General features: G+C 36.5%; 1 protein-coding gene across 1 annotated transcript in view; it reads right to left on the bottom strand.

Moving 5' to 3' along the window:
- Positions 1-530: 530 nt before the first annotated feature.
- CALCR (calcitonin receptor) overlaps positions 531-27,134 on the bottom strand; it is a 69,846-nt gene continuing 43,242 nt past the window's right edge. Inside the window, exons 7-12 of the mRNA XM_012450900.1 lie at positions 18,990-19,143; positions 13,675-13,735; positions 13,518-13,584; positions 10,178-10,396; positions 8,669-8,710; positions 531-809 (exon numbers count right to left, since the gene is read on the bottom strand). Of these exons, the coding sequence (XP_012306323.1) occupies positions 531-809; positions 8,669-8,710; positions 10,178-10,396; positions 13,518-13,584; positions 13,675-13,735; positions 18,990-19,143 (822 nt within the window). The remainder of the gene's footprint in view (positions 810-8,668; positions 8,711-10,177; positions 10,397-13,517; positions 13,585-13,674; positions 13,736-18,989; positions 19,144-27,134) is intronic.

Below are 27,134 nucleotides of genomic sequence, written 5' to 3'. Positions count from 1 at the left end.
TTGTCTTGCAGAGGTCACGTAGTTCGTGTGGTTTACATTGTAAGGATGGTAAAACTTCTCAGTAACATCAGTATTGAGTAAAATTAAAAAAAATTAAAAATCAGATCCATAGTCAAATACAGAAATACTCTAATTCAAAATCTAGAGTTAAAAAGAAAAATATTGAGAATGATTTTAATTTTTCAAAGGTATAAATAGCTCAATATCAACAAGGAGCACCCTGTATCTGAACTAGGTCAATTTCATTGTGTTTCTTTGATACTTTGCTTGCATTACTGTGACATTTGCATCTCAGTCCTGGATGAATGATGGAGTTCACAAGTTGCAGTGGGAGACTCCATTCCTAGACTGTCTCCCAAAGCAGTAGTACCAAGAATAACTTTCTTCAGGTTTACTATGGACAAATTCACTGAATAATTCTTCACAAATGATATGTTCGGTTCCTGGGAGGATGGAGATCACTTTAGGTGCATGGTCTTTCTCCCAGGAAATGATGGCTCAGTGATCATGATACTGTGTTTGCTTCACATTCAAGCAGATGACTCTTGCTCTATGATGTTCAAAGGGATCATCTCAGCATTCTCCTCGCGTTGGCTGTTGGCTGGTACATTCCTCGGCTCCTGATGGCAGATGAAAACCGGGATGTTGTCGGCCTCCGCGGCGGCGGCAGCAGCAGCAGCAGCAGCGGTGGCGGCGGCAGCTGCAGCTGCTGCTGAAGCGCGAGAGGAGCGGTTAGAGGGGCGGTTCCCCCAACGCTGGTTCCATTGAATTTTGAATTGGGCCCATTGGCGCTTCACGGTAGTTTGGACCTAGAAGGGAAAAAGGAGCCTTATTTTCATATGATAGTCAGAAATGATCAATGCAAAGTGTGTGAACATGATTTTTAGAGCTTATCAGAGGTTAAAGTTGAATTGTAATGCTGATCTAAAGAGCTGAGCTGTGTATGCTGTGGCCACAGAATATACCAACTTGGAAGAAGAATTTGCAAATGGAAGAACTGAGTTACTTGGCTAAATTACTCCTGAGAAGGTTGTTTGCTAGTTTTAAGAAAAGGTTTCTTTCTTTCTTTCTTTCTTTTTTTTTTTGAGACTAGAGTCTCACTCCGTCACCAAGCTGGAGTGCAGTGGCGCTGTGCGCCTCCCGGGTTCAAGCAGTTCTCCTGCCTCAGCCTCGCGAGTAGCTGGGACTACAGGCGAGTGCCACCATGCCCAGCTAATTTTTGTATTTTTAGTAGAGATGGGGTTTCACCATGTTGACCGGGATGGTCTCGATCTTTTGACCTCGTGATCCACCCACCTCGGCCTCCCAAAGTGTTGGGATTACAGGCGTGAGCCACCGCGCCTGGCTTAAAAACAGGTTTTTTTTAGCTCTTGTAACCAATGAATAAAAGTCGATTTGGTTTCACAGGTAATGTGGTGTACATGTCATAATAGGGAGAAAGGTTGACAAAACTTTTTATATGCTACCATCCCTGATAAGGCAGAAGTTTTTAATTTAAGTGTACACATTATTGGACATGAAAAACATATATGTAAACCATAGCACAGTACTGGATTTTATGATAATGGCTTCATACCATTATCTTTTCCTTGTCTGACATGACTTGAGATGGGGTGTGCCAGATACACCTCTGGTTAATGCCATGACAACTTTTTAAGACTAAGATTTCAATCTTTTTCTTTTGAAAGACTTCTAAAATGTAAACAAACCTGCCAGACTTGTTTTATAAATATGACAAATTATATATTGAACACAAAAGGAGGAGAAGGTGCTAACATCAGGAAGCTCTAAATATGAAAACTACAATAACCACAACTGAAAATAGGACCACAGACAATGAATTTGCTTGTCTAGCTCTGCTTTTTATAGAACCCAATTCAATTTAGTAGTTAGGTTCATCCTTCCTATTGTCTCCAAACTTCTTGCTTTTCTCTATAGCTAAACAAAACTAGAAAAGAGATTATTCTGTATTTCTGAGTTTCTTTTGCTCAGTACATGTGACAAGCTTACATAAAAATGTTTGCATCGATTTATTAATACATTCTTAGTTCATTCTGCTGCCAAACTAACATATGACAGTGAAACACATGAGACAGAATCTGGGGAATATATAATGTGAAATAAGTCATGTAACTACTTGATCATGGAGAACCATTTTATCTACTTTACATTTGTACAAATCTGAAAAAAGAGAAAATGACAGCAAAACCGATTAATGTTATACAACTATATGTAAAATATAAGGCTGAATGCTTGTGTGGCAAATAGGCTTTTTTTTTTCTGCATCTGGTAGAGTAACAATTTCTTCTGAGAATTATTAGTATTTTTCATATATTTTTAAAAATTTTACTCAGGGAATGACAAAGTCAAATGATTCCTCAGAAAGCAAGTAAAGGGGGTATAGAACTTGTAGCTGGAGAAGTTTATCTTCACACAGCAGAGCAATCGTAAGGTTCAAGGTAACTAATGGCAATCAGAATTATTTAGCAATCTGATAATCTGGAATACTAGACTTTTCAGATTATGGAGGCAACACAGCCTGAGTTTTGTTTTATTTTGTTTTGGAGGTAATGAGTGCTTGCATGCAGATTACTTTATGTCTAAAGTGATTTAAAAGAGACAAAGACAAAACTTTTAAGTGCTAAGGAGTAAGATGTGCCATGCAGCTGAAAGTTGTATTGAAAAAAGCCACACAAGGGAATAAAGGCTAGAATAACAAGTTTTGGGTATTTATTGAGTGTTTACTCTGTACCATATTACAAAGTATGTGATTTGTATTAACTTATTTAATCCTTACAACAGCCCTACAAGAAGGGCACTACTATCTTCACTTTATGGATGCGGGGGCTGAGGTTATGCAACATGTCCAAATCATGTAGCTAGAATGGCAAAACCACAGTACTTGGAAGAAGAATTTGCAAATGGAAGAACTGAGTTACTTGCCTAAATTACCCCTGGGAAGGTTGTTTGCTAGTTTTAAGAAAAGGTTTCCTTAGCTCTTATAACCAGTGAGAGCCTGGCTTTATTTGGGTGGTACTATTACTGTAGCTTTAAGTGCCAGGGTTATAATCTGGGAACCATCAAATGCCCCATTGAGAAACTGGGAAATACAGAGGTTCAGCACATTTTTGGAGAAGCAATGTCTCCAGTCAAAGGAAGCTGATAATTTCCACAGATTCAGCATCTCTTAAATACCAAGATTATCCTTATAGCTAAATCTTACACAGATATTTAGGAGTATCTAAGCAGGTAGTTACAAGTTTAGAGTTAGTTTTCAAAAGCATCCAGCATGAAAAAGAGGTCTTTTATTCCTCACCTGTCCTGTTTTTATTTTTATTTATTTTTTTTTTTACTTTGAGATGGAGTTTCGCTCTTATTACCCAGGCTAGAGTGCAATGGCGCGATCTCAGCTCACCGCAACCTCTGTCTCCTGGGTTCAAGCAATTCTCCTGCCTCAGCCTCCCGAGTAACTGGGACTACAGGCATGCGCCACCATGCCCAGCTAATTTTTGTATTTGTAGTAGAGATGGGGTTTCACCATGTTGACCTGGATGGTCTCGATCTCTTGACCTCGTGATCCACCCGTCTCGGCCTCCCAAAGTGCTGGGATTACAGGCGTGAGCACCTGTCCTTTTAAAATAATTCTCATATGAGTATATATTTATATTAATAAAGTACCCAGCCCAGCATGAGGCCAGAGGGTTTGAATTCTATTTTAATTTTTAGAAGTTATTATTACAGAAAGGTTCACGGCCTTCTCTAATTGCACCCAAAATTATAACCCATCCTTTTGTGTGGGGATGGCAATTTGCTTTGATTTGTAAACTATACATATAACTATACATAGGCCCTTAGCAGCATATAAAAGATGCTTAAATAATTATAGACTAATAAGGGCAATTATCTCCTACAATATCACAGGTTGAGCCTGTTGCTTCTTTGATGACAAGAATAAGGGCATTTAATCTGAAAACAACAACAACAAGAACAACAACAGAGTTTTGTTGCTCCTGAAAATAAATGTTATCATTTGTAAATGCGATAAGTATAATCAAAAAAGATTTGAAATCTATAAATTCATCACTCACTACAAAAGCAACAAACACAATTCACTTTACATTTTTTCCTGATTATATAAATGTATGTATTGTCAACTTAAAAAAAATAGAGCCTGGCCTCACAGTTTGAAGACATAATTATTATACCTGTCTCTATTAATGAGCTTTGTAAAGTTGGTATATTTAGGCCTCAGTTCCTGCATTTCTACAAAACAAAATAAGGTTAGAGTCTTCATGATTTAATTTGAATGTTTTTGTCTTTCACCTTTCTTTTCCTGAGTTCATTATAAGCAGTGGAGTATAATAGAAGGTGGGGTTTACCCCAGGAGGTCTGATCCAATGATTGTAAAGCCTACTCCTTCACACTGTCATCACAATCTAACAGACCTGCTGCAATCTGAGTTTAAGATTTAAAAATAATGATTTAAAAAAAACAAAACTTGGAAGTTAAAAAGTAATTGCACACCTTAGATGGTTTTATATGACTTCTGAAAGCCAGATCCCTACCATCTATTTTATTTTTTATTTTTTTATTGCATTTTAGGTTTTGGGGTACATGTGAAGAACATGGGGAACACTACACACTGGGGTCTGTTGGGGGGAAACAGGAGGGACAGTGCGGGGTGGGGATTTGGGGAGAGATAGCATGGGGAGAAATGCCTACCATCTATTAATTAGATGCTAATGGATACTTGTGAATATTATTTACAAAGTTGTTGCCAACATTATTTTCAGCCTTTTAGAGGACATAGTGGCAATATCTCTACTGGTCTCTGATTTTATCTTACAGAATTTATATGCTCTATAATTCGAGGTAATTGAGTACTTGATTATAAAATCAGGGCTTTCTGATTCTCATTCATTATCTCTTTTCTTATGTTTAGGAAAGATTCCTTGTTCTAAAATATAACAATACATAAGTACCATTTATATAAAGTTAAACTTTTTGAAAACATTTAACCATTGTATTTCTTAATTTTCTTAAATAATATTTCCTGCTTCACCCCAATTCATTAAGTCAGGGTCATCCACTGCTTGAAAAACAAATATGATTGTGTCTAGAAGAGTGGTTCTTAAATGGTCATCAGCATCAGTATCACCTTGGCACTTGGTTAGAAATGCAAACTCTCAAACCCCACCCCAGACCTACTGAATAGGAAACTCTGTTGCTGGGACCAAGCAATCCCTGTTTTCACAAATCTTCCAGGTGATTCTGATGTACTCTCAAGTTTGAGAATATTGGTCTAGAACAAAGAAATTATTGATTAGCTTTGAGACTCATGGTCTCAAAGCTGGCTTTCTTATGAGTCTAGGAAGACATTAAAAATCAGGCTATATTGAGTGGGAGAATTTCTAAACAGAAAAACTTCTCTTTGCGTATGTTGTGAAAATCTTACTGGTCTGCAGATAGTATTTTACTAAAAGCTACAGGGTAGAGAACATGTAGGATATGACATAGGTGGAGACCCTCACAGACATGGAGGGGAAGTGATGAGTGCACAGCCCTAACAAGCCTAAGAGGAAGAGGAGAGACAGACAGACACACAAATGGCCGTAGATTTCCCCTTCATTGTGAGAGCTTCTGGGAAAATGAGGAGAAGAAATCAAGCAAGATATAATTTGCTTTCTTAGGAACACTCCATTATAACAAGTCTTTCTTTTTGATTCTAAGAGCACAGTCCTGAAAACAGCTAGCTCTGAAAAGAAGTTCACTTTTGCCCCAGGCACCATATCCAACAGTGAAGCAGCAACAGCTACGGCAAGTACTGAAGACAGATTCACAGGCTCTATGTGATGTGAAGAAAGGAGCTGGAGTTCAAGGCTCCTCAGGTGGCTTGGAGGAAAGAATTCATGAATCAGAATAAGGTTGTGTCTTCATTAAGGAAGCCACAGAGTGAAAATACCTCTTGAGTGCTTAGAAGTAAGGAGAACCTGTGTGGACTTCAACAGTGGGTGCTGGCATTGTAACTTGGTAGCCAGTTGCTCTTTTCGACAAAGGCTTTTGAATTGAGTATTTTCTATAAAGATACTGCTGTAAACCACTAGAGGCTAGTGGAATGATCTCTTGAAAGCAAGATAAGCTACAGCAAATAAACCAAATTTTAGCTTTTGCACACTCCAATTTGTGCCAGTTAAATTGAGATGCTTCTGATCATGCTACTTTGATCTATAAACTATTTTATCCACAATGTACAGGCAATAGCAAGATACAAGAAAAGGGAGAAAATCCAGTGTGCTGTTAGTACTTCCATTTCTAAGCTACTTCTTGGAAATAATTTGTGCATTTTATAGCTGGAATCATCTTTTTGAGATCTCTTAGGTATGTAATAATTTACTGATATATTTGGATAATCAATGTCCACTCACTTGGAAGAGTTGTAGAAAATTCTTGATACATAAGTATACTCTCATGGTCATCTCCTGATTCCTATTACTTTAATTCTTCAAGTTACTTTCCTGCTTCTAGTCTACCCATTGACTCTCTACATGATTTATTTTCATAATGATCATTTCACTGATAACACACCAATCATGAATCAAAATTCAAAAATGAAATAATTTCATTGATAACATACCAATCATAATCAAAATTAAATTGCACTTAACACAATGTGATATGATCTCATCATTACAATGAGTTAGCCCCATAGATTTCTGCTAAAACTCAGTATTCAGCCAGACATAGTTCCATCACAGCCCTATCTTAGATGCAGCTGGAAATAACTTCTGGCATGTGTGAGTGCCCTGCCTGTGTTCAATGTTGTAAGGTGATGCATCCACAGAATGCCCAGCTGAGACCCAGATGCCTAAAATCCATGGGACTGTGATATTACATTTGGCACAATATGCAATTTCTACATTATTAGAAATGTCACACTTGTACCTTACCCCTGTAATAGGATCTTAATGAAAATGGAAATGGTTTCTTCAAAATTAGAGATAAGATATACTTAAATGAACTTGAGATATTCAATTGCTAGGGTACCCCTGGGTTTGCTTTCTATGTCTGACACTTCCAGTGACAGTATCATAGTTAAGACACAATAAATATTATGGTATTTTACAAATGCATGCAATCCTCTTGTGTTTTTCCAGGTAGTCCCACTGAGCCTGATTTCTTAGCCCTATTTTGATATAATTTTAGATAAAAAATTTATTTTGCATGCCACCTGAAACAATCCAAAAGGCATGGATATACATTCACAGAAATTGACATAAACATGGGGTGACTTATGCCCTACTCATTTATTAGTTTTTATTATTCTCAAAAATATTAAAATTCTAAAAAATATTGCCACTCTAACATCTGGGAATGGAAGGATGTCTTTTCATTTCTATCCTAGGCCCTTAGTCTAGCCCCTAGCAACAGTAAATGCACAATATATTTTTATCGAATGAAGGAATGAGTTGGTAGATGAATAGATGAAGAAAGGAAGGAATGCAATGTAATAATGAAAATGGAGAATAGGAACAATAAAAGCTTTGTCATGTTGGGGTTGGAAACGGGTATGAACAAGTTACAGAATAGCAAAATATTGTAAGTGCTCACTAAATATTATTTAACTTAGTAAAAAAGAATAGAGAATAAATTATCAACTGACAATGGTTAGAAATGTTTCTAATTACTAATAGGAAAGTAATATATTGATGTCTTGGCAAAATGATTTGCCTTGTATGGAATTATTCTTAATAGGAATTGAGTTAAAATGTTCAAAAATACTTTGGCATTAAAAGTTGTGTGGTCCTAGAAAAAGTATACTAACATAGCACCAGGAAGGGATTATAGACATAGGTAAGTTAATTGGGACTTAATTAAATTGAAAATCAGGAAATCTGTGTTCTAGTCTTGGTTATAACCATAATTGCATTTGTGACATTGGGTAAGTCACATGATCTTTCTGGAGCTTAGATTTCTTCCCTGAAAAATGAGGAAGATTTTGAATCATGTTCCCTAAGACCCTGGAAGTTCTTTGGAAGGACGTCTGGAGGGTATAGAAGCTCCACTTTTATGTTTTATAGATTTGGTTCCCAGGCAAGATTTGTTTGGAAGAAAAGGTGCTCTGGCTAAAAACACCCTGAGAGCAGAATGGATCAGCCATATGGATCTGTAGATTTTACTGATCTAAATATTCACATTGTAGATTATTTGAGAATCCTTTTTGAATCTTAACTTCAGAGTGATTTTCAAAACGCCGAATAAGTAGTAGGACACTAGGAACAAGCAACTAGAAAAGAAGGTGAGGAACCAGTACAAAACTCGAGATTGTCTCTGTCTAGTGTGAGGGCTTGGGTCTTCCAAAGAGAATAGGGATATGACCTCTTTCTAATGGTGTCCAGAATAGCTTTCACTATTGCTGCTGAGGGTGCTGATCTGTTCAAGATGCAACCCAAGGAAATTAGCTGCCTGTCTGAATCCTATTTGCCATTGTACTACACGTCCATAGATAAGATTCAGCTTGGAGTAGTGGAAAAAAACATAATGTTGCTAATCACAAAACCCTATAAAGTCAACTGTAGGAGTGAGATGAAATGACATGTGTATGGAGGCCCTTTGGAAATTGTAAAATGCTGCCGTTACATAAACAGCATTATATGAAATGCATGCTTACCTCATTGTTGCAGAAGCAGTAGATCGTAGCAACAAATAAGCCCTAAAAAGGGAAGGAAAAATACAGTTGAAGTTATTTTTGTGTGCATTATGTTGTCTTAGTAAACAATATAATAGACTGCCCGGAGAGGAATGCTTCACTACTGCAGTAGTAAGTCAAGACTCGATGAGAAAAAAAAGGAAGAAAAAAAATTATCTACCATTCATAGTCAGTGCTGCACTACAAGAATATTTCATTAGAAATATATTTTTCTTGTTATGATTCCACTGTTTGGGTAAAAAGACAGTGCTAGTAAATCTTATTAATATATTGCTCCCTTTAACATGGAGATTTATAGCAGCATATGCTGATTATGGTGAATTTGAAAAAAAATCTATACCTAGAAAATTGAAAAACGAAGATATTTTTCTGTTTTTTTTTTTTTAATTTCTTTTTTTTTTTAATACCATTTTACAATAAAAGGAACCAGAGTTCCTTGGAGAAATTGCTAATTATAGGACTGGAGTAAAAACAAACAAACAAATGGAGACCTTGTAGAATTCAGTAGAGGAATCTTTTACAAGCACAGCAAGCACAAGTGTCATAGTGGGTGGCTGTGGGTCTGCATCCTGTGTTGTCATGGTGAACTAGTGCAGTAGTGTACCCACCACCCAGTTCATCTCTCAGATAAGGACATAGGCTAAGAAACTGCCTGAGTCCTGGTCACTGCTTGGAAGATTTCTCGTGCCCAAGTTTTGATTATGGCCAAAAGAACAGCTTGAACTATTCAAACAATCCCTAAACTTTCTTTCTTACCCCATTAATTTTGACCTCCTTCTCACATTAAGCCTAATATAGAAAATAAAACTCTTTTGAAATTTGTAATAGAGACAGCAAAACTCTGGCCTAAGAGCCTGTGATAGAATTACTCCTGCCGAGGACTCCCACATCCTATCTTGCTCTCCAAATACAACATTATGCTTTCAGTGGGGCTTTAATCTGGAGAAAGGTGAATGGAACTAGAGCAGCCATTCTCCTATCCAGTGTGGCAGACACTGGACAGTCCAGGACAGCCTCTGGGAGCCCACTGCATTCTCTCCTGCATGAGGAGAGGCCTGGATACAACTTCCCTTTATAGGCACTGGACCGTCATAAATTATTCCTGACATTTACCTGACAAATGGAGGGTGACAGAGCAGGTGGCATGGACAGCTTTGTGCAAACTCCTCATTACCCCAAAGCCAGCATTTATTTATAAAGGATGATCTGATAATTTCTATATCTATGACCAGGGAAAACATGCCTGGATGGGACCAGCTGAGGGCCCTGGGAATGACAAAAAAGCAGGCACAGAAATAGACAGCAGGAAGGAGCCTCAAAAAAAAAAAACCAGTGTCCTTCAAAATTTTGGCTGGGCTTGTTGAATTGGAGGCTTAAATGTTATGACATTTAAGACCATGGGCTTTAGAGTTAAGATCAGCTAGCTGAATAAGCACAGTAGTTGAATAAATACACCTTTGGCTTCCTTACCTGGAAATTAACCAAAGAGTGCATCACGTAATCATATATCTTCCCAAGCATCTGGTTGGAAGGTCTCCAGGGAAAGACGACAAACTGGATTCCCAGCAGGGGCACAAGGATCATGGTGGCCTTCACAGCCTTCAGGTACATGTGTGATTCTGCCTCATGGGTTTCCCTCATTTTGGTCACAAGCACCCGGACAATGTTGAGCAAAAAGAAGAAATTGACCTGCAAATATATGATGTTCTGAGCAAATCATACAGAAAAGTATCACTTAAAAATGCCCACTGTCCTCAAATTCTTGTTTATCTAGTGTGAGCGACAAATGTTACCTACATAGAACATGACAATCTACCTCAGAGGTAGCACAATTTGCTTAGCATTTCTAGGGCTCCATAGAGGTGGTTTAATTTTATGTTTCCTCCAGCAGTATGTAAAAGAGTTCCAGTTGCTCTTGCCAACACTTGGTATGAACACTCTTTTTAATATGAGCCTTTCTATGGGGGAGCAGGTGGTGGAGGGGTGTAGTATTACCTCATTCTTGTGTTAGTCTGCATTTTCCTGATGACACATGAGCTGAACACCTTTTCATAAATTTATTAGTCTTTATTTGGAACATTGCAGATACCTTATTGGACACTAAGGTTTGTCTTTTTAGTCTTTAAATGTTGTCTTCATTTTAACGTAGTTGATTTATCAATCTCTTTGTTAAGTGCTTTTTGTATCCTGTTTTAGAAATATTTTTGTACTGAAACTCATGAAGATACTCACCTAATGTGTCTTTTAAGGGGCACTATTGTTTTGTCTTTCACATTTAAACCTACAGTTCACTAAAAATACATTTTTTTGTGTGTCTGGTTGTGGAAGGAGTCAGAATTTACTTTTTTCCCCACACATATGCATTGCCTAAACACATGTCTGATGTGTTTTCTGTATGTATATCTAATTGACCATCTCCTTCCTCTGCTCAAAAGTGCTGCTGTCATAAATCAAGTGTCCATATTTGCATGGGCAGCTCTTTCAAAATGAGAAAAATCATCTATCAAGGTATAAATAATTCACCTTGTTAATTGCTAAATCATTTTTTAGTTTTAAAATATACTAATGTGCATTTCCTTTAGTCATGAAATTAATAAGAATTCCAAATATATCACTTTCTGTTAATTTATGTCATTCACAGTGAAATGAAGTATACACATGATCATCTCAGATACACATTTACAATTTGGATCTTAGAATCAACATTTCCTTCAAAATTTCTATACAATTAAGGCAAGAAATATTTGTTTTAGAATTTTAAAGATAAGAATAATTGCTTAAGTTTTTACTTCATTTATTATTTTATTAGCAGATATTTTATAACCATGAATTTATAGACAGCTATTATTGTTTTTATTATTCTTAACAGATAAAGATATAGAGCAGTATTAAGGTTCAGTGACCTAGAATTAGAGATTATCTTCCAAAAGTACCTGAAAGATAGTTTAATCTAACTTTTTCCCTTAAAAAAATCAGGGGACATTTTTTGGTTAATTGATTTATCTAAATTTTCAGAGCTGATAGATGATAGAGTTAAGCCATGGAGGCAAGTCTACTGAATCCTAAGTAAATAAGAACCATAGTGTCCCCAGTAAGAATTTGTGACATTTGGCTGTGAGGCCACTATTTATTACTAGCTCACTAATTGAGCTTGTGTTGGATATTTGAGTTTCTTGACCTTAAGTTCACAGAACCAAAGACTTTTAGTGTTCTGGAATGTCAAATTTTTCAAAGATCCTAGCTGTTCATAACACAAACAAACTTCTCCTAAGCAGAAACACTAGATGAAATAATAAATGTTACAGAGAAAATTTCTCTGCATACCAAAGATGTTAAAAATTATTTTTTCAGGATCGTCAAAATGCTCATCTAGAACAGACACTTAATGTTAAGTAGAAACAATTTATATAACACCAAATATAAAATTAAAATATTTGATCAATTTTAAATGAATTGGTTAATAAGACAGAAGTTTATTTAACTATCTAAAAAAAAGGAAGGGACATTTTTTCTAATTTTATTTTGATGTGAAACATGATCTCTACCAGATTAGCAAACACAATGGGAAAAGATCTTTAAGTATAAATTAAAAATATAGGAAATTGACATCTTCTGGGTCACAAACTATTTTTGGCTATAAAGGTTAGTTTTGAAACCAAAATTGTTTTTAAAATTTAGTTGACAATTTAAAAATGTGTAGAATTATTTTTCTACCTAGAATATAAATAAACATTATTTTTTCCCCAAAATTTCAAGAAATAACATGAACTTTGGTAATAATTTAACTTTTATGGTGTGCTTTAAAAGTTCAAGACCTGTATCAGTAGGTCCTCTTGAGGACGGGCTAGTGAAGTTGATTTCCATTAGAAAGGCCAGGAAAGTTAGAAGAAAGTCTGGATAATAAGCCTACTTGAACAGTTACTAAATAATGCTTTCTCAATGCAGGAACAGAAGGTAGTCTACAACTTAAGACTGCTTTCATTTTTCTCACTGCAATCTGAAGAAAACACTGACTTTAAGATTAATGGGAAAGATAATGTCAAATTATTAAATGTGGTTAAATATTAAATATGATATTTCACTTTCTTTATCTGATCCTGGCCAACATGTAGTAAAGAAAACATGGGTAGAAATAAAGGAGCTAGCATTCAGAATCAGACAGGCTCATTCTCTGTCCCCCTTTTATTCTAACTCAAATTTCTTCTTAGTTCTGAGATTTTTGAGTGAGATTACTACAGACTTGGGTTTAGGTTTTTTTTTTTTTTTTTTTTCCCAAGAGTAAAACAGCCTTACATATTACCATTAGAGAGTTTCTTTTAAAAACAGCATGACAATGTGTGTGAAATGCCTAAAATATTTTAAGTGTGTGATTGGGGTATTTATGATGATGGCCCATGGACCAAAGATGAAACAGAAGATGGTTTTGTTCTCTAGGACCTAGGGAAAAAGGTACAGGAATTACACACTTTAGGGTAATTCACTTTCTTTGTCAACACAACCTTTTAAAAATTCTTGCAGCCCCTTGGCCTCTTACCTTTACCTAGGAGAATCTAGTTATAAAAGTCTTAAAATATGAGCTACATTGCTGTTACAGTGTGTAATGAAAATGAGCTCATGATAACCCCTCCATGTGTATAAGTAAAAAGCATTTTTTTGAAGATTCTAAAATCAAATTGCTTTTCTTACTACAGAATACCATCAAATGAGCTTCATTTTGAAGTTATAAAACATATGATACATAGAACCATACACATACAAATCTCAACTAAGAGATAACACTATTAATATCGCATTAAAAACCAATTCTCACCACAAGTGCCGCCATGACAGGGCCATGGATTATGTAAAGCAAATGGGTATCCGCACTCAGCCAGCAGCTGTAAAAAAGGGGGGTGGGAAACACATTAATACACAAATGCATTTTATTTATGAATATGTTAACCTGAACATCACCGTAAAATACTTACTTGTCATTGAAGTACAGGGCCCTGGTAATAGCATGGATAGTGGTTGGCACCAGAGGGAACCCTACAAATGTGAAAAGTACAAATCACACTTGGTTTCGTGGTCATAACCTATAAGTAAAACTGCATGGAAAATGGTAGTGTACTTGCAAAAGTACTGGCAAATTGAGTGTGTCTGTCAAGATGTTCCCCTGATATTTTCACAAAAATTATCTTTGGTCAAGCCAGTTAAAAATGCTCCCAGTTAGAACATCATGTGCTTTCAGAGAGATTGGTTAAGAGCCTTCTGATAATTAAAAGCCTTTTACAAATTGCTGAGTGTAGTAGGTACACTATGACTGTTATTACCATTGTTATGTTTATAATGATGACTATTAACTGAGGTTTGAAAGCCTTTCATCGTAGGTGAACTGGGCTCTCATGGAGAGCTGCTGCTCTCTTGGTAAGGGATGGTGTGTGAAAGTAATAGTCCCATTGCTCCTAAAGCCATAGCTGATGTTCACATTCTTTCTTCTAGGCTTTTTTGTTTTTTTTTTTGTCTGTTTATATCTCATGCAGTGATTCTGTTTCCTTTTAATACGAATACTTCAGAGAAGCCAGCACATTTCCTACCTTCTGTGGTTCTGGCTAGAGAACTTTAAGGCAGCTTACTGTACCTCCCTGACTGAACTCAAAATGCTAGTAAAAAAGAAAAAGTTTTTAAGTTTATAAACAGAAAAATGGAGACAGTTGTTGGAATGCATCCTTCCAGATTATAATTTTTTCAATCAATTATCATTCTATAAGTGTAACCTAAAGTTGTAATTTTCATTAAAAAAGAAAAAATTCTTTTTACTCATATGTATCTATAAACAACAGAGTATCATTTGATTTGATTGAGACATCTGTAGGAAGAGATTTTGTTATCAGATTAAGAAAGGTGTCTTAGGAAAGAATTAAATTAACACACTTTTATTTTCTGTGAGTTACATACAAAAATAGGTCTCAAAATATTGAATTTTCACCTAAGAACAACCTCAGATTCTACAGGAAGCATATATTCAATAGGACCATCAATTTAATGTTTGGCCTGAAATAATTTTGAGTTTGTTTACACAAAACATGATTATGTTATTCACAACAGTTCTAACATGCCATTTTCCCACATGGGCTCAGAAATGGAAACAAAGTCTCTGGATTTATTTTGAGATGCATATTTAGAATTAGACAGCAAGAGAGGCATATGGAAAACTGAATCCCACCTCATCATTTTGTAGAAAGGAAAGTGCTTCTACTTCATCTGCAGAAGAGTGTAGACCCCATACCTTTCAACACCCATGGCTTTTTGCCTTCCTCTAGCTATGATGCCTTCTTTTATGTAGTTTGTTTTTTCTTTTTTCCTTTCTCTTCTCTCCAAGGCCCCAAGATCCATAACAACCCATTCCTCCCACCAAAGACAATGAGGATCAGAATAATCCAGTCTCCATAGGATTCATGCTTTTAAAGGTGATTAGATAAATTCTGTTTGTTCAGTGTAGAAGTCCATGGGGGGAGTTTCCTTCCTTTGATTTCTAACAAGGGGGAAACCGGCAAGGCAAGGCAAGGCAAGGCAAAGGAACAGTATGGAGAGGGCCGCAAAATAAATGATTTTCCTGAGAACTAAACTTCAGTATTTGAAGATACTTCAATTGGAGAGAAATCGACTAATAAGTGATGCCATGCATACTTGGAAGGGAATAACTACTGAAGGAACCATTCTTTGATTTTCTGTTGGAGAGAATTTCAATTCTTTGAGATTGGTTTCAAATCCTAGAGTTGGTAACATTATTCAAAGCTGAATTAAATGGATGGGCTTTACATCACCTGCAAACAAATTAGGTGCTATAATACAACTTGGCTTTTTTGGGCCAAATTTTCTGCAGTCTAACTTTCAAGAATCTTTTAAAAATATATAGGTTTTGCTTTTTTTCTGGTATTGTAAAATTTAGGACCTATCATACTGTCTTCATGCGAAAAGAATTTTCAAAGGACAATAAAAATATTATTCAAAAGAGACTTTTTCTCTTGCTTCATTTAACTTTATTTAAAGTTTCTGTGAAACTATTTTTTCTTGAGAAATTAATTGGTAGTAATTTCACCCTTTTTCTCCCAGCCAAAGCTAATGATTGCTTTAAGTTCTAAGAAAGGAGTTCTTGCTTTAAAATATGTCAGTTTTGTTCTCAGAGTTCAGATTTGGCAACACATTTTTCAGTGGTAACGAGTTTGGTGGAATTTTGGTGTGTGTGTGTGTGTGTGTGTGTATGTGTGCATGAGTGCGTGTGCGCGTATAGAAAGATACTCTTAGCTTTAGTATGCTAAAACATTACATTTTAGAACTATTTGGTTGACTCCAAAAATCTATCTACAGAAGTGCAAATCCCTCTAATTCTTTTTTTTAATTTAAAATTTTATATTATTATGGCAAGAACAATTAACATGATATCTGCCCTCTAAATATATTTTTAAGTGCATAGTACAATATTGTTACCTATAGGCACAATGTTGTACAGCAGATCCCTAAAATCTCTCATCTTGCATTACTTAATTTATACACCCATTGATCTGCAACTCCCCGTTTTGTGCTTTCCTTACTAAGTGTAAGATTCTTCGGGATTCTACTTGAATCATTCTAATGAAGTTTTAAATATTTGTTGATTAAAGAAGCTTAAGGTGTCACATAAATAATTTACTTATTATCATTGCCTTTGTTTTTGATACAGCTGAGCAGCTTGTTCCTTTTTTCCTTTGAATTGTTTATGTGTTTTAAGCAGATATCTTCATTGAGCTGTCTACGATAATGCCAAAAAGTTTTATAACTAATTTACAATGCATCAGTATATTCCAAAAGCAGTATAAATTGTTCCTTCTAGGGTGCCCTTGTTTCTGCTGAATGTCACGGACAAGAATCAGAATCAATTTACAGCCTTTTCTTCCCATGGGAAATTTTCTGATTGTGGCAGATAGATGTTTTGAACAATCAAAACGGGTAAAAGAAACATACCATAGATATTATTTTAAGGAAATAAATCTGGCAGAAATGTGTGTTTGTGTGTGTGTTTGGGGTGGAATGTTGTTTTCAGGTGTTTGATTGGAAGGTATTTGTACAGCACCAATTGTTACAATTGTAATGATCAGATTGCTATTGGAGTGATTAAATTGTATCCAGTCTATTCTTGGCATGACCAGATTTGGAAGTCTAGAAATTATTGAGAGGGTGTGCACAAGAATGAGGAGGCCAGGGAAAGGAAATATTAGCCTCTGTGGAAGGCTGGAGCTAAAAGAAAAAAAGTAGTACAAGGCCATTTTGATTACATTTTGGCCTGTTTTGAGGAAAGGAAAGAGCAGGAGAACCTGTTAACTGATGTGGAATTAGCAGGATAGTCATAGCCTGACCTCTAACTTCACTGATGGCTAAGGAAACAGGGTGGAGCTGCTGCTCTCCTGGTAAGGGAGCAGCCATACAGATGAGGTGATCTGGTGCATATCCTAGACAGCCTCTACAGTTCATAAAGACCCCTTTCTCAGTCTTTTGCTGGAGGGTTCAGTATCCCTAGACATGTTCACACTATATTACAATATCCTTCTCAATTTTCTTGGCCACAGTTCATTGAACCAGGGTAGGCTACCTGCCTTCAGTTGGATCACAGATTCTCTTGTCCTGCTATTCATAATTGGCACTTAAAGATGGGCATTTAGTTTTTGTGAATGCCTGGAACAGAAACATATATACTCGGGAAATTTTGGGGCAGGATGCATTTACTATGAAAACTGGAGGGAGTGGAGACCCTGTGGTCTATGGTTTGTAAAGAAAGAGAAGGGTAAAAACAGATACACAGAGGAAAAGCAAAGATAAAAGGCAGAGGGAGAGAGCTCCTGGTTTATCTGGTCCCAGGCTACAGCCCGTTTAGTTGCCTGGCTGTATTTCTGCCCTTGGCTTCCATGAGATAATCTAGATTCTGACAACTTCTCTATATTTGCTTAAGTTAGAACATCTTACTCTGTTACTTGCAACCAAAGAATTGTAGCATCATCAATTCAATTTTGAGGTATCCCGCCTATCTGCCCCACTGACCCATTATTATAAGATTATCCCACTGGGTTTGGGCAATGCATTTGGTTAAAACCATGTACTCCTGTTATGTAAGGGTATTATGGAAACCAGTATGGCATAAAACCAGCCCCTTTCTGCAGTTTACAGATTGCAGAAAAGACTCTAAACTGCTTCTATGACTTCCCAGGCACATTTCTGTAAAATTGGTGACAATGCCTGTTGGGCAGTGCTTTAAATACAAAGGTGATGTTTTTAAAAATCCCTTAAATTATCCTTTCTTCTTACTACATCTCTCCTACCAGTATTTGTAGGGGCTCCCCAACCTGCTTCATTAAAGTACAGGCTTAGTTGAAGGCCATCCACAGCCTCTGCTCTCAGAGTCACAGTCACCTCATCAGTGAATGTGGTGAGGGAAGCATTCGGCTATGTAGTCAGTGAGGGATGGCCCACGAGTTTCTCCTCTAGTATGGAAGTTTCAAGGTGAGGCTGAAACTATTTGATAAGGCAGCATGTGTTTTTATTGTAACATTTTTCTTTCATTGCCTCAATATCTGTTTGCTTCCCTTCCACCAGGGGGAGCTGGACTTTCAGCAGCCCTGGGGGAAAGTGAGCAATTCTTGAGCATTCCTGAAGGACTTCAGCGCCCTCCCTTAAGTTTGTACAGAAACAACCATAGCTTAAACAATTCAGCCCTAAGCTTTACAGAGCCATTGCCATGTGATATGATGTCACATAGGCTCTACTTGGAAACCCATGTGGTTATATCTGCCTCTCAGCTGGACCGTACTTCCTGAGCTTTCACTGGAGGAGTCCTGCTGATGGATTGACAGGAAGATATGTTCTTGAGGAAGGAAAATGAAGCCAGGGTAGGGGAGGAACAGAATTCAAAATGTGAAATTCCCCTTTGCTCTACAAACATGTGATGAATAAAGCAGAAGAAGGCTTAATCAGATCTTCTCTAATCAGGGCAGGTTTTGTGTCCATCGTTAGCTGGGTTTGTTCCCTGAAGTCATCCTTATAGTCATACTTTCCTTCTCTATGCAGACCCTCATGTACAGCACAGTTTGATTGGGATTGGTAAAGGGTTTCTACCAGGTCTTTTGGAGACTGAACTCCTGCCAGTACCTGTGTTCCATTATTCCTTAAAGGACCTGGGCCCTGACTCTATTCTCTGAGACCAAGACTAGAAGAAAACTGAAAGCATACAGAGGTGAAAGTGGCTCAAAACTTAGCTGTGGAAAATACATACCCCAGCCCAAGAGATAATACCACCGCAAGCGTTGCTCCTCGGTAAACACGGCCACCACAATGAGAGTATGAAGATAGATCCCTTCACAGAGCATCCAGAAATAGTTGCAGGACATCATATACTGGTGGAAGAAATGCAAAATCTTGCAGCCCACCTGTCGGAAAGAAAGGAAGATATTCAGAAGAAGACACAGGTAAAGATGTGACAGTGAGTACAGTGTAAATGTGAAAAGAAGCCAAAGTATCTGCATTCAGTTTGCAAGGCAGTTTCCCAAGCATCTGTCAACATGTACCGTCTGCTATACCCATAAATCAGAGTGAATGTGCAGATTATTGGTATTACATGTAAATAGCCAAGTAAGTCAGTGGAAGACTAGTCCACAAAATGTTCTTTCTTGTTACATTCTGGGGACTTAAACAGATTGATTCATTTTCCTGCAATGTGTCAGACTCATAACCTTAGACAGCACCTAGGGATTTGATCCATGACTTTACGGCTTTTTTTCTATGGTCAATGAAGAAAATAACCCAGATATTTTTAATGTAGCTCCTGAAGTTCAATGATTTGTTAATGATGTCCCTTTAGCAATAAAGAGGAGAGAGTCGGGTGGTAAATTTCATGTCTGAACCCAGGAGGTATGCTGAGCCTAGCTGCTGTTTGTGCTTTTGTTTTCATATGGGAGCCTTGGTTTGTATATTGGGATCAAGCCCTCTCTAGGCACAGAGATTAGGATGACATCCTTGCTGAGAACTCAATGCAGATATAGGAGCCACACTCCTGGGAGAGTCACTAATATTGTTGTCTGTATAGAAATAACCATTGCTTGTACTGCATAATAGAATTCCTTTATTCACTATTAACTCCTAGGAGTTTTTTCATCTTGGTACATTAGCATTTTGGAACAGATCAGTTTTTGTTGTGCTTATGGGGGCTGCCTTGTATATTTGTAGTATGACTAATTTCTATCCACTAGATGCTAGTAGCATCTCCCACACAATCTTGCAATCAAAAATGTCTCCAGATGTTGCCCAGTCTCCCCTGGGGAGCAAAATATCTCCAGCTGAGGATGTCTGCCTGAGGGTACTTAGCTATGTTTATCTCTCAGTGGCAATAACAACCACAGCAATGACAACAGAATTTATCATTCAAAATCTTAGGTATTAGGGAAGGGTTATTTGCATTATTATTATTTTACCAAATGCTCTGTTTTACATTATGTTGCTTCTTATTTTGTTTTGAATTTGACTACATTTTAGGCCTTTTCTTTAAAAAGTAAAATAGCCATGAAGTGACTTTCAGTACTGTAGCAACCTTTTCCAAACCATGCATTTTATTTAATGCGTAAGAGAAGTAATTCATTTACTCAGAATCTGATGTGCTGAGTCAACAGATGTTCTATCGTATTTCCTTTACTTTCATTGAACATAGAGAAAAGCCCCCTGGGCCCAGAAGGTAGATATGGCATTGTCAGAGGTACAACCAACCTCTGATTCTATCCAGAGTGGTATAGTGGTACAGATAATTAAAAACACCAGGTAATCTAAAAGTAATTTATATTTGGCTCAGAAAAGCACTGGATATCCTCCCCCCCGACCCCATCTGATTACCTTCCTAACTGGAATTATTTGATTTAATATAATGTTAGTTTCACATTTTCTAAGCAAGTACTTGCTATATCTACATAACATCCAAATATATAGGTAAAATGTGAAATTCATTTGTTACTCTGGATTCATTTGGAAGACTATTCTTATTAAAATTCATCCTTCTGGATCCAGAAAACAAGTATATGTTTTGGGGGCTGTCACTTGGGAAGAAAGAGATGATAAGAGAACAAAAATGATGGTCTTATGCCTATGTCATCTAGAGCAATTTTGGCTTCAAGTTTTATATACAGTTAATAATTGTTATTTTCAGTATTTATGGCCTATAAAGTTGCTGCAAAAACTGAAATAGCAAATCCTGAGCTATTGCCACCAGGGGAAACACATGGTTAGGTTCCTATAAACCTCTGGTCACAACGTTTTCATCCAGCAATCAATAGCTAACTTTGTTTTATGTGTTTTGTTTAAAGACATCTTATTTAACATATGTTGCTGCTTTATTCACACTGAACTCTCAGCCAGTAGCACTATAACTTCTACCTGAAGAAAACTTATTCGATATACATATTTTCTCTGTAAGCCACATCACAGCTTTCTTGCACTTAGAAACACCATACGGCACTTCAGTATGATGCTTGGGGGCTATTTAAAACAATAAAATCACCAACAAAATGCATAAAAATGTAGCACTAAGTAGACCACAAAAAGGACATTTGTTTTTAGTATGAAAACTGAAATAAGAAGGCAAAGAGAGCAATGCCTTGTTTAACCTCATCTGGGAGCTGCACAAAGGGTGGCTCCAATGTCTGGCCACTCTGTGAGTGTCTGTGAATGACAGTGAAACTGCTAGGAGTATTGATTTGGGGGTTACAAATAATTTATAGTGAAAAGGCAAATTTGCAAAGGTAGAATTCATGAATAATAATGAGAACTGACAATATTTGGGTTTGGCGTAAGATACTGCTTGGAGGCTAAAGTCTCAAAAGCTCACACAAATTTTGAAAATCACCAGTCTATTCATTTTTAAAATAAATACCTCATAAAAATAATTAGAAATATTTAGGCAATCAAGCTGACTATTAGAATTTTTCACAAAAATAGTTCACCACTTAGATTAGTGGTTTATAACTAAGGTGGTTTATCAGTGTCACCTGATGATTTTTAAAGAAATACACATAACCATACCTCATCTCTGTTTTTGTTTTCAAGGTATTTTTAGATATTTCTAATTTAGACCCCTGGTTAAGAATCCTGTGCCCATGATATTCAAGGTAATTCAGTTGCATTGAACAAACATTTGTGGAACACCTACCATGAAGCCAGGAACTAATCTACTTCTGGGAATATCAATATGAATAAGATATTGTCTTATGGCCCCTGACTTAATTATAATCTTTCCATCAAGAGTGGAGTAAACTGGGCAGTAAACAGAATGATGAGGCCTCTTGCCTAGGGTTAGTCCTTACCACCATTCTGAGATGGTTTCTTGATTAGCAGCATGGGATATTAAGGAAGTCTCTCTGAGACCAGTTCAAATAAGCTAAGCAATGTTCCACTGTCTTTCTAGGGATAAGTCACAGCAGTGTAATTTTGTTTAAAGTAGTATGATCTCCCAGATTGCAAGACAAAATCTATATTCAAATAATATAAATGCATCATTCACAAGTAAAACAAGAAATACTTGAAGCCAAAATAGATGCAATTTGTGAATTATGCTCTATTTTATTTTCTTAATTAATATAAAAAGAGATAATTGCCACTGTAAATGATACATATTCTGTTGAATACAGTGAGTTCCAAGTCTCTCTTCAGAGAATCAGTATGCCAGTATGTTCAGTTTCCATGTTCCTTCTTTATTTTAAAGTTTAACTTCATCATTTTCTTCATCTCCTTGCCCCTAGTTTCAGTAAACAACTTTCCTGGAAGTTCTAATCAGTAGTTCGTATCTGTTCCCGTGATTACCTGCACCTATTCCTCTCATTGAAACTGCACACCTGCCTCGTGCATCCTGCTCCTAACCCACATATTCAGAGTCCTGACTCATCCTAGTCACTTGCTCTGCCCTGAGTCACCCCTGGCCATCTGCTCTGACCTGAATCACCACCTTTCATCATCTGTTCTGTAACCATCTTTCCTGCCGAAACTGCTCACCCTGCCACTTTGGCTCATACTCCTTCTCTCTTTAAAATAGCAGATCGGAATCAACTTAGACTGTGCAGTCCAACCCTAGTCAATAGGAGAACTACACAGAAGTTGCGGCTACCTGCATAAGGGATAAGAACTCCTTCCCCTCCCTTGTTCAGTTATGCTCTCGCCACTGCTCCATCCATGAGACACACCCTTCTATAGAAGTAAATTGCCTTGCTGAGAAAATTTATATTCGAGTGCTATTTCTTTTGTGGCACAGAAAATTTACTTCTAACAATTCTAAGAAGTGAAACCGTACTAGTTGGCTTTAATGAGTTGTAGCACTATTCAGCAACCTTACTATCAGTTCATGTTTTAATAACACATACAATTTGTTGAGCAATTATGTGACTTTCAAGTGGAAGGGATCCTTCAGTTTTTTTGATTGGGTACACTATTTAATCTGTCTTTTCCACAAAATGACCCAAAGGGCGTTTATGATAATTTGATTAAAAATGGAATCAGAATTATAGAATGGAGGTTTTTCTTAGTCTGATAAATCAAGTCAACCTCTAAACTTTATAGAAGATAGATGTTCAGTAGTGAATTAGTTTCCTATTTATATTTTTCAAGGACACTTAAGAAAATGCCCTTGATCTGTATAACATAGGAAATCTTGTGTGGCAATATGTTCAAGAACAATTGATAGAGGAGCAAAGAATGCCTCCAAATGTAAACTGCTTTGGAATTTTTGTTTGTTTGTTTAGAAAAGACCAACCTTATAATAGGTAATCAATGTTTTGAGGTGTTTTTCTGTTATGGTGGGGGTAGAGAAAGAACTTCAGTATGAGAAATAGAAAGGAAACCAGAGCTGATCTGTGGAAACAATGAAAAGCAATGATCATGGCCTATGTCCTACTTTTAAACAATTGAAAATCTACCATGAACTGTTCTTGGCATCATTTGCACTACAGGCCTATTACCAGGTATAACAGGGAGCTAAGGAATACTGTCTTGCCTTTCAGAATGCATTCCATCATATTCATAATGCCTGACATACCATATGGTTTCATTTCTTTAGCTTAAAGCTGTTTGCTTTACTAAAATGCCAATACCTCAGGAGGGGATTACACATTTTATCCTATCACTCTTCGAAACCACAGAGTAGAAGAATTAAAGAAAGTAAAGAAAAGCGGCTGGGGGATCATAGAGAATGCAGATTTGGAATATGGTTTATCAAATATTTATTGAGCTTGTCTTAGATGCAGGCAGTAGGCTAGAAGATCCACAGTTGTCCAAAAAAGTCCCTACTCCTAAGAAATTTACTGTCTTGAAAGGTTCACAAAGAGAAGACCCTGGGAAGTGTTGCCAAAAGTAAGTGCTCTCTACTAGAAAACTTTGGCAAGGGCCAAGCCTGTGCATATTTCATTGTCAGTGTATACTTAATTCTCACGATACATTTCATGTGCACAGAAACTCATAGCTTTCACAAAAAATACTGCAATTTCTCCCTCTCATTGGTAAAATAGGAGTATTAGGTTCAACTTCTGTGTTGATTTTATATAGTTCGATATAATAACACACTAAGGAAAATTTTGTGAGATGTATTAGTTTTGTTTTGCTGTCAAACAGATTTGGTAAAGGAGAATTAAAAATAAGAACCATATGTTTCTTATATTCTGCCAGGATTTGATTAAAATGTATACTTAAGATCTTTCGGTTTTTCAAAACAGTGGCTAAGTTTGATGCAGTAACTGTACTTGTATTTTTGTGTCCAATCCTGGGCTAGGGCTGCAAAAATAAAGTTCAATGCTTATGATCAAGGAAGTTATCTTCTGGTGGGGAGACAGATATATAAACAAATAAGTGCTACAATGTACAATGATTTCTAAAAAGGTAATTTTTCTAGCCAACTTTAAGACAGTTAAAAATTCTCTTTTCAGTTAAGTCAGAGGAAAATAAATGGATCAAACTAGTGGGGCTTGTGTTATTAACATTAAATAATCTACCCAGTTTGTGTTAAAATTAACAAGAAATGGATTAGCAGATTCTGCCAAAGTCAAACACATTCTACTCTTCTTCCAACTTTTGTATTTTTGGGGGGCTGCAATACAGGCTACTTTATAGTAAAAGAGGTACCTGACTGTTAATTTACTTTTCAAATTCACATGGACAAAATTGAGGCAAAATGAAGAGCCCAAGAGTATCTTCCCTGTTTAGTTATTAGGGGGCCAAATAAATATGTTTGGAAACTTATAGCAAAGAACTAAAACCACATTCCCTACTGTACAAGCATATTAATATATAAAATATTTAAAAATTACTTTGAAATGGTCTGTAAGGTACCAACTTCCTAATACTTTGCACTGAATCAAAGCTGCAAATTTTATTTTTGCCAAGTTTTGTTTCAAAACAGAAATAAACTTTGTTATACGTTCAGCATGATCTCTAATAATTAAACATAATTATTTACATTTCCCTGAAGCTTCTAAAAATGTTTTCTCATCAGTTCACTTTTAGCTCAGAAGGAAGGGTGTGAAGTGATGTTTACTTGAGCAAGTGAAGAATAATCAATAAGTTAATTTCTAAATATTTTGCCTGAAGGAAAAGACATTTTTAAAGAGACTGAATAATAAAGATTTGTGGTCTATGCTGCTTAAATTTGCCAGGTTAATTTTTTAAATTAAATTTTATTTAATATATATCTAGATTACATATTGAGTGAACATGTAATTTTTGTTAAATATGTTTCTACCTGATTCATCTTTATGTCTCTGCTGTTTCCTCTATCTCCACCCTCAGGACTTAAACCCAGTAATATTTACATAGAAAATGAGCAACAGTTGCTTATTAAATCGAAATGAATGTGGTTTTGGGTAGCGTTTATAGTGTTGTTCGATTTAAAATATTTTAACTCTTAATTCAATGTTATTTTATCGAGTATTCAAACAAGAGCTGCTTATCTATGATCTGACAAATTCCAGGGACCTTTTTACCTAAAAGCACTACAATTCTTACAAAAGTCTGCAAAGATCAGTACATATCTGCAGGGGTCAGGCTGCTGATATCAATAGAAAACTTACAATGCTGGGTGAATTCCTCTGGGGGCATCTTAAATTTTTGTCAAGTTTTTCTAAGTTTCCAGGGTGAATGCTTTAGAAGTTGGCAGTCCCTAAGGTCTGTAAGTCCCCTACAGCCTTGGTCAAACAGGTGTTTTCCTTTGCATTATGGTCTTCAGACTGGGCATGCCTATGTGCCTTTGGTATACGCAAAGACTTTCCAAAGGCCATGTGAATATTCAATGGCCATTTGGGCCATTTTGTAGCATTCTTTAAGCCATCCTTTTCCATCTATTCTTTCACTTTACAACATAAAAGAACACTTCATCCGAAACAAAGTTTACTGTGGTTCATTACTCAAGTGTTAAACAACTTTCAAGTGTTAAACAACTTTCAAGTGTCAAACAATGGGACAATGGGAAAAACTCCTTTAAAGATTAATGAAGGTCCCCTAAACCTAACTGAGGTATTCTGTTTTTCTCTGTCAGATCTCTTAAAGTAAATAAATTTGATATGGGGTATTATAGCTTGTTGGACGTTCTATGAAAGGTATGGCTATTAGGTCATCTTTTCATTCATGCACTTAAAAAATATGTATTGAACAAGTATTACATGCTCATGGACTCCTTCACATTCACATGGAGTCAGTGAAAGACTAGGCATAAGTATATACACTAAATCTGAGGTCCCTCTCCTCTGACTCTTTTTTTTGAGATTTACTTCCTTCACTTTTGGGGATCTGTAGTTGCCCTAAATTCTGTCTTCTACTCTTCAAGTCAGTAAAATTGAGAGTTTTCTATCAAAATTTTACTTGTCCTGGAAAGGGATAAAACCATGGAAACTTTATGCACAACTATCTCCATTTTAAAGTGACATTTCCTTCTAGCATCTCCTTGTCTTGTCACTCTCCAAGGTCTTCAGATAATTTCTTTTTGTATTTTGTTCATGGTTTGTAGTTTTTATCTGCAAGAGGTTTTGCCAGATAGGAGCTACTCGGCCATCACCATTTTATTTTTAATCAATTTTAGATAATGAACCACTGTAATATATACTCTGTAACATCACATGAAAATTGTGGTAGGGTAACCTGAAGGAGTTCCTAGAAACCCAGTAGCACCTTGACAGGCAGACAAGCGACCTCATCAAGCAGCTCCCTGACACTACAGCCAGGTAAATCCATGAAGATGGGAAAAAACCAGTGCAAAAAAGATGAAACCATCAAAGACCAGAACACCTCTTCTCCTTCAAGGGATCACAACTCCTCAACAACACAGAAACACAACATGACCAAGAAAGAGTGCGACGAATTGACAGAAACAGGCTTCAGAAGGTGGATAATAACAAACTTTTCTGAG

The sequence above is a fragment of the Aotus nancymaae genome, unplaced genomic scaffold, assembly GCF_030222135.1.
Source record: "Aotus nancymaae isolate 86718 unplaced genomic scaffold, 86718_ANA_hifiasm-v0.15.2.pri h1tg000025l, whole genome shotgun sequence".
Lineage (NCBI taxonomy): Eukaryota > Metazoa > Chordata > Mammalia > Primates > Aotidae > Aotus > Aotus nancymaae.
Note: the sequence above shows the minus strand (reverse complement) of the source record. Positions and strands in the feature narration are given on the sequence as shown.